This window comes from Andrographis paniculata, unplaced genomic scaffold (genome assembly GCF_009805555.1).
Source record: "Andrographis paniculata isolate CXL003 unplaced genomic scaffold, ASM980555v1 Contig89END, whole genome shotgun sequence".
Classification (NCBI taxonomy): Eukaryota; Viridiplantae; Streptophyta; class Magnoliopsida; order Lamiales; family Acanthaceae; genus Andrographis; species Andrographis paniculata.
This window is the reverse complement of record NW_026137627.1, coordinates 1,916,899-1,925,609: the sequence shown is the minus strand read 5'-3', so window position 1 is coordinate 1,925,609 and position 8,711 is coordinate 1,916,899. Positions and strand designations below refer to the sequence as shown.

Here is an 8,711-nt window from a genome sequence, read left to right as displayed (position 1 = left end):
CTATTTCTAAAATTCTGTGTAAAATACAAATTGATATATAGATATGAGACGGATGGAGTACTATTTTTCATTTTTGTCCGCCATAAGACAAAGATACTATTGCATAATTTAGTAATTATATGACCAAGTAACATAATTAATGCCCTTATAAATTTCAATATATTATATAAATGTTATTACTTTTATATTACACAATCTAATAAGAGTATTTTTACAATTTTTTTAATTATAAATCAATATAATACTAATATTAAAAAATTCATGTGCGAAAAGCAAACGATGCTCTTTTCCGATACGGATATAAAAGTAAATATTTATATAATATTACCAAAAAAATATATACTTTCTTCATTTGATATAATATCATAGTTATTGTAAATATATGAATTTAAAAGAATATACTTAATAAATAATTAAAAATATATTAATAAAAATAATTATAATATAATACAAATAATTAACTTAAGATAAATAATAAGTATAATTAAAATTTAAAAACTATAATTTTTAAAACTTAAGATGTAATTTAAGTATGTAATCATTTTTTAAGAAAAAAACAATGATATGAGATATAAGACATAAAAAAATAAAAATTGTGATATAATATGCACGAAAAACAAGTAATTTTTATTGTAAAATAAAAAATACAAAAGTGCGAAAAATTTTATCAATTTTTTCATGAAATTGCACAAAATAATTTGTATTTTCAAAACTGCTTCAAACTTTTCAATATATTTATAAACTATACTTCTAATCCTCTCGACGATCCTTATTACCGGTATTTGACTTATATAGATTAAAACTGTCAATACGTTTTATAATGTTCATTTCTAAATCTCTAAAATTACAAATATATTATTTCTATTATATTTAACAGTAAAGAATAGTAAAAAAAAAATTATTAAAACTATAAGAAATCAATTATTTCTAAATATATTTACTGTTCATTGAGTTTAAATATAAAAAAATATGTGCATTTATAATTTAAAAAGTTTATAAATGAAGATTCTGAAACATTGAGTCAAACAACTTTAAATAATAGCGTTAAGAGGAATTAAGTGCAAAGTTTACGAAATTATAATGAAATCTTTTAGAGATATAAGAATTTAATACAATTTTTTGAAATCACAAGTAAGTTTTATACCGTTTTGCCAAATATTTTAATTTGATACTTCCTCTGTCTCATATTTATCTATCTATTTTTTTTTTCACGGAGTTGTAGAAATATTAGTATTATATTGGGATGTAGTAGAAATAAAGGTAAAAAGACTAAACTAACCTTATTAGTATCGTATGATATAAATGTAACGATATTTGTATAATATATTGTAAATTAGATGGATATTTGTAAGATAATAGAAAAATAAATTATTAAAGTACGAAGTTAGTATTTTATAAAAATTGTTAAAAAAAAAAAAAACCACAATAAAAAACATCCATAGTCGGCTCGTTATTTTTGTGTTGGTGTGTAATTATTTATTTAATTTATAAACATGGAAAATAAAAGGCTTTGAAAAAGGGTGTCATAGTGTAAATCACCTCTCTGCTTTGGCCTTTATTATAACAGGGCAGAGAGAGAGAGAGAGAGACAGAGAGAGAGGGCGTGTGAGTGACCGCTATGCCCGTCGGCGCATGTTAGCACCGCCCAGGCTTTTGCTACCAATCGCCATTGTTTTTGCTTTTTACTCCTTGAATCTCTTTTCCCTTTGAGCTTTCTGTTTCTGGATATGGATTGATACTTAGATTCTTCGGCTTTCTCTCCGATGGAAACTACGCTTCTTCAACACGGTACGCCATTGGAGAGAAGTTAGAATTACAAAAGCAGACCACAATTTGGTAATTGGTTTTTGTTTTCGTTTTGGATTTGGATTTGGATTGTTTATTTTTGTTTTGCGGTTGGTTGGTTGGTTTGGTCGGTTGGTTTTTGTGGTGTTTTTTTGTGTTATCCTTACTCTGGCGCGCTTAGAGAAACCCTAGCCTTTCTGCTCTCGACGGTTTCGACGGATTGTTTGGATTCCAAATCGCGGAGAAGAAAGCGGAAATTAATCTGTAAGGGAACGACAATGTTGTGGATAATGAGATTTTCTGGATTTTTCTCGGCGGCTATGGTCATGATTGTTCTCTCCCCTTCTCTTCAGTCCTTCCCGCCGGCGGAGGCAATTAGATCTTCTCACCTCGATTCTTATCTACGATTGCCATCGTCGTCCGCGCATTCCTTGGATAAGTTCTCCTTCCGGAGAGCGCCGGCATTTGGCAATGCCGGTGAATGCCGCCGCTCGTCGAGCCTGGAGAAATTCAGCGTCTGCGATCCGACTCTGGTTCACGTAGCGATTACTCTGGATGTTGAATATCTGCGTGGTTCAATCGCCGCTGTCCATTCGATTCTTCAGCATTCCAAGTGTCCGGAGAGCGTTTTTTTCCATTTCCTGGTATCAGAAACTGGTCTCGAATCCCTAGTGCGATCGACGTTTCCGGAATTGAAGTTCCAAGTGTATTATTTCGATCCGGAGCGAGTTCGCAGTCTGATTTCTAGCTCCGTCAGGCAGGCTCTGGAACAGCCATTGAATTACGCTCGGAACTACTTGGCGGATATGTTGGAGCCTTGCGTGACCAGAGTGATCTACCTAGATTCGGATCTGGTTGTAGTCGACGATATTTCGAAGCTTTGGAGCACGACGCTCGGGAACAGAACCATCGGCGCACCGGAGTACTGTCACGCGAACTTCACCAAGTATTTCACCGGACACTTCTGGACGGATTCTCGATTCTCCGGCGTGTTCTCCGGTCGCCGGCCGTGCTATTTCAACACCGGCGTGATGGTCATAGATCTGGCCAAGTGGAGGCGTTTCGGATACACGCGTCGCATCGAGAAGTGGATGGAGGTACAGAAGACTAGCGGCAGCCGGATCTACGAGCTCGGCTCCCTGCCGCCGTTCCTTCTGGTCTTCGCCGGCCACGTGGCGCCAATCGAGCACAGGTGGAATCAGCATGGATTGGGCGGAGATAATGTGCGGGGTAGCTGCAGAGACCTTCATCCCGGTCCAGTGAGCCTGCTTCACTGGAGCGGCTCCGGCAAGCCATGGCTCCGGCTCGGCTCAAAGCAGCCGTGCCCGCTCGACTCGGTCTGGGCCCAGTTCGACCTGTACGGAAATTAATTTTGTTCTGGTAAGTCGATTTCAGTTATTCCCCATTTTCTCCTCCTTCAATTACCATTATTATACAGTTCCAATTTTTTTCTTCCTTGATTTAAAATCATGCTTCTTCTTCTTCTTCTTCTTCTTCTTTGTTTGAATTAGTATTATTTTATTTTCTGAACCTTTTGTTCGTCTTTATTATCATTAACTTATTAGCTGTCCGGCTGGCTGGCAGCCTCCCTTCCTTTGTATGTATATATACAACATTTCTTTTGTTCGAAAATAAAAATTGAAGCTTGAAATAACGGCACACCACATTATATAATTTTTTTTATTCTTCTGGCTACTAGAAATTTCACTTTTTATATATGCATATATTTTCTGAAACCGTGCGTGCATACGTATGTGTAGATGGTAGAAAAATGGTAAATACTTGGGAAGACCGACGCTGGTCGATATATGTCCAAAATTAGCCTGGTTTGGACTGAAATGACGAAATAGCCCCTTGCGGTGACCGTATTGTTGTCGGATTAATTATTGTCGTCTGTGTGTGTATGTATGTATGTAGGGTAGGGTAGGGTAGGGTTAGGGTTTGTTTTATTGAATTAAAAAATATCTTGTGGGATAAGTGGTAATGGCAGTGGCTCTATTCTACATTACATTACAGCTGGACATAGTTGGCAGGAGCTGCTGATTACATATTCGAAATTTCAATCTGATATTGATCGTACTAATCAAATTTATAGTACGACCAATTATTACATTTAATGTCAGTCAATTTTAGAACAAATCTAGAGACATGTATTTATGCATATATGTTTGCTCTAGGAATGATTCCTTCACCTTTTCATGAAAATATTTATGTGTTTTTTTCTTTTCTTTAAATTGGGCATATGGAAGAGGGTTGGTAACGAATGAGAAGTATGCCTGCCTACCTCTTTCTCTTTCTCTCTCTAAAATAGTTCATAATAAGTTTTGTCATTCTTTGGGGCTGCTCCCTTATTTGCATGAGACATTAGGATTGAATTATTGCTGGATTGCTAAAGGCTTTTCACTTTCTAAGATCAATTATTGCAGTTTCAGGTCAATCTGTTGTGTTTCTAATGGCACTCTTCAGTATATGTCTGATACTATTATTGTGTCAGTAGAATTATTCATTGTTTGTTTATTCGTGAATACAGTAGGAAAGAAAAAGGGTTTATGCAATATCCTTGTCAATGTCATTGTTGCGTAGTGAGTATCCAAAGTTGTCAAAATGTATGTATAAGGGGGGGTGGGGGTGGGGGTGGGGTGGGGATGGATGCCCTTTGGCCTGACTGGCACCACACGTGGCCAGCTTTTTCCCATTACACTTTGTTTATTGTAGTTATTTTAATGACATCTAACTTCTTGTTTGCAATATACTACTATGTGATTATTAATATTATTGTTGTTGTGTATATATTATGTTTATTTTTTTTTAAAAATTAGTTTAATGATATTATTAGCAAGTATTATAAGTGATAGGGACATGAGCATCTTAATTACATTACAGTAGTAGGCCTCACCTTTATTAGTTTCTTCTCAATTGTTGTACTAATCATATAACAAGATATTATGATTCTTGCAATTATTGGTTTCCTAATTAAAAATTTCTGTGCAGTATCTTCCAGAACTGAAGGCTATATATTCAGTTACACCCTGACGTATCATATAAAATATATATATATATATATACACATAAAAAGAGAATATGAGTGTGCGTGTGCGTGAGGGTAGGTAATTCATTCATATTGGTAGGGAGTGTGTGTTTGTGCACACATTACTTAAACTAAACATAGGTGTAGTATAAAAAGTGCTATCAACACACTTCTTATTTTAAGTATTCCTATGTATCTTTGATCTTCCCCACTGACAAAATCTTACATTTATAGTTTCAGAGAGAGAGAGACACAAAAGTGACCTGGAATAAATGAATTGTGGATGAAAATAAATTATATATATATTTTTTAATAATTTGGGAATCCGTAGCTATTTGTGCATTTTTGATAATTTTCGAGTCAAAGACATGTCATACTCGATAAATTATGCGTGATAGATAAAACTAAGTGGCATAGCTGACTAAATAAATTATACTTAGACCAAGTGGTAAAGAGCGGTTTTGAACTTATGTTAACATTTTTTTCTTTTCTTTAGATTGAGATGTCTGCAGAAGCAGAGCCCAAAGAAAGGCTTGTTCAGTCCTCAATCTCTAGAGCTAAGCGCACACTCACGCACACTCCAAATTTTTTTATACAACAAAAAAATTTGTAACTGTTATTCGACAAGTGCGCATTGGATAAATTTCTATTGAATCTAATAGTTTGCAAATTAGATTCAATAAAATAAATTATACTAGGCAAATTATGTGTAAGATAAAATTTGAAAGCATAAGTTTAAACCCATGATCTTATGTACCATCCCCTGTGGACCTACACACACCACATTTTTGTTTATGAAGCTATTGGGGTGCGGGGATCTACACCTACTCCTAATTTAGTGTTGCACAGTGTATTAGACAATATTCAATCCAAGATCGCCCTGCCACTGTCTAAGTTGTAAGCTAGACCTGACAATAGGTCGAGTCATATCGGGTTGAATATTTTAAACAATTTAAATTATTCAACTCTAACTCGATCCGTTTATTATAGTGCCGGATTCGTGTTTATCCATTTATTATCATGTTAGGTTCGTGTTGACTCGTATACATAATTAGGTCAAAATCTTTGATTCAAATCCAATTATTTTTTTTCGAATTGTTGCATTATGTTAGTATTTGTCGGCTTTAGTGTAATATGTACAGTGAATTAGATTAGATTATTTTAAATTGAATTTAGTTTAAATTAATACGTAGATTAATTATAAAATTAGAATTATTTTATATACAATATATAATAAATATATTAATTGATATTAATATATTATAATCGGGTTATCGGGTCGGGTTCGAATTGAGAGCCTCAACCCTAACCCAACCCATTTATTATTGTGTCGGGTTCGTATCAACCCTTATACATAATCGGGTCAAAATCCTTAGCCAAACCTAATTAGTTTGTATTGGGTCAGTTTTTGTCTGCTCCACTGTAAACCATATTATTATTATTATTATTATTATTATTATTAAATACCCCTTTTACATGTGTGTTTTTATGTTTTATGAGTTTGAATTTATATTTATTAAATTGAAATAATTTGTTCATTCGAAAAGTATATATATTTTTATTTTTGAATTATAAAGTTATCAATTAATTATTTAAATATATATTCATAAATATCCCATTTTTTTTTTCTTCACAAATACTCTTCATTTATTTTTCACATTATTAATTTTATATCAAAAAAATAAGGACAACATTATCTTACACAATACTTTTAACGGTCTACTACAATTAAAATACTATTAATTTATTAAATTTTGCGCAAAAATAAATATATATTTTTTAGTTGCACGGAGAAAGTATTATGTAATATTTAAATTAAAATATATAATGAATAATATTTTTTGAATGACAAACCCTACATGTTTATGTATATATAATGAGTTTGGTTTGTTCACAGTATAATTTCCTCTCGTTAATATAATTTGTTACTGGTCGTAGTTTGTTTAGATTTTGGTTAGATGTCTGCAGGCAATCTAGACGACAATTAAAATAAGGACAACATTATCTTACACAATACTTTTAACTGTCTACCACGATTAAAATACTATTAATTTTAAATTTTGCGCAAAATATAAGTATATATTTTTTAGTTGCACGGAGGAAGTATTATGTAATATTTAAATTAAAATATATAATGAATAATATTTTCTGAATGACAAACCCTACATGTTTATGTAAATATAATGAGTTTGGTTTGTTCACATTATAATTTCCTCTCATTAATATAATTTGTTACTGGTCGTAGTTTGTTTGGATTTTGGCTAGATGTCTCCAGGCAGTCTAGACGACAAATAGAATTCAATTGGAAACTGTGTCTTAGTTATTTCAATTGAAGACTGAGCCTTCGTCATTTTAGCCCTAAGTGTTAAGGAGGCTCATTTATCATTTGTCCCTTAAACCGATTGATGATGGTCAGTGTAGTCCAAGTGATGAGGTGTCTTACAAGTGATAAAGAAGGAATCTATTCGATTTTCAACATATTGGTTAGTGAGAATTTGTTATGAGAGTTTGTTAGATTATGAAAGTGTAGAAATGAGATATATAAAAGATAATAGAAAAAATTAGACGAAATAGTGAGATAGCCTGGGTAGCATTTCAAGTTGTGGGGGAGTTAAGAAATATGAAAAATTTATTGACACAGGAAGATTGAATGAAATCCATGTATTTTGAAATTTTGATGTTTTGCATGGGAGATTACGTCTGGGTTTTGGAATCCCCCAGATGTAGGCTAGTGTAGCCAAATTGGGTTAATATCTTGATTGAATTATTTCCATTGTCTTTATTACTGTAAGCATTCGTAGTCTAGCCCCAAAAGCAAACAACTAATCTATACTTTGGATATTTATTGGTTTACTGCTCTTCTAAATATTTGGTGGTGTTGTTTGTTTGAACGTTTGGGGACCTACATAATTATTTATAAATATTATAAAAATATATATATATTTACAAAAATTCAATCTAATATACAATAATATTTATATTATAATATGATTTTTCATACTAACATAAAAAAAATTATTTTCGTCTCAAAAAAATACAATGAACACACACTCATGGTGTTTTGTTTTATTTTATTTTATTTTATTTTATTTTATTTATATTTTCAAGATAATATAGTTGTTAGATATAACATTTTATATAAGAATAAATATTGAATGTTGTTATGCATGGTTCGCCGGATCGGCCGATCCGGAACCCGAAAGTTCAACACAAAAATCCGATTTGTTACATAGGGTTTTCAATCCACACAAATCTTATCTAAAACTCTTTCTTATCCATTCCATTACCTATTATCTCTTTGTCGATGGCTTCTGCTCTCTGTTCCTAGCGGTGGATGAACAATAATTGCTCTGGCTTCTGCTCTATGTTCCTAGCAGTGGACGAAAAATAATTGCTGTTGGTGAACAAGGTAAGTTTTGGGTATCTATCGTATTGGGGAATGTGGGTTTTAGGAATCGTCTATGTGGTGGAAGGGTTGGAGAAAAAATTTCACCTATTGAAGAAAAATTGTTGGTATTGTGTAGAAAAAAATTGAACTTTGGCGGGTATTGGAGATTTGGGGAGGAAGAACTAGAGATTTGCCGTGGAAGAAAGGTTGGAGACTCGCCGTGGAAGAAAGACGCGTGATAATTATATATATTATTACTTTAATTAATTTAAATTTTTTTAAATACAATTTAAAATTAATTTTGTTCCTTAATTTTTGGATTGAAATTAATGTTGAATTATTTTGATTGATTTATTTATGTTATTGATAGATTTCATTATTTTGAATTGTATTTAATTTTATTTAATCTATATAAAGTAAGTTTTATTAAAATTAACTTTATACATATATAATTTTAATAAATATATATTCTAAGTCCAAGTTTTACGAATTAGTTATTTAAGTTAAATT

The 8,711-nt window shown here is 32.2% G+C and overlaps 1 protein-coding gene across 1 annotated transcript; it reads left to right on the top strand.

Annotated features, from left to right (window-relative positions):
* The first annotated feature begins 1,532 nt into the window (after positions 1 to 1,532).
* LOC127243050 (probable galacturonosyltransferase-like 7) lies at positions 1,533 to 5,135 on the top strand. The gene has a single exon (XM_051262891.1). It carries the CDS (start codon positions 2,064 to 2,066, stop codon positions 3,153 to 3,155), a length of 1,092 nt encoding a protein of 363 aa, XP_051118848.1. The 5' UTR covers positions 1,533 to 2,063; the 3' UTR covers positions 3,156 to 5,135.
* The last annotated feature ends 3,576 nt before the right edge of the window (positions 5,136 to 8,711 follow it).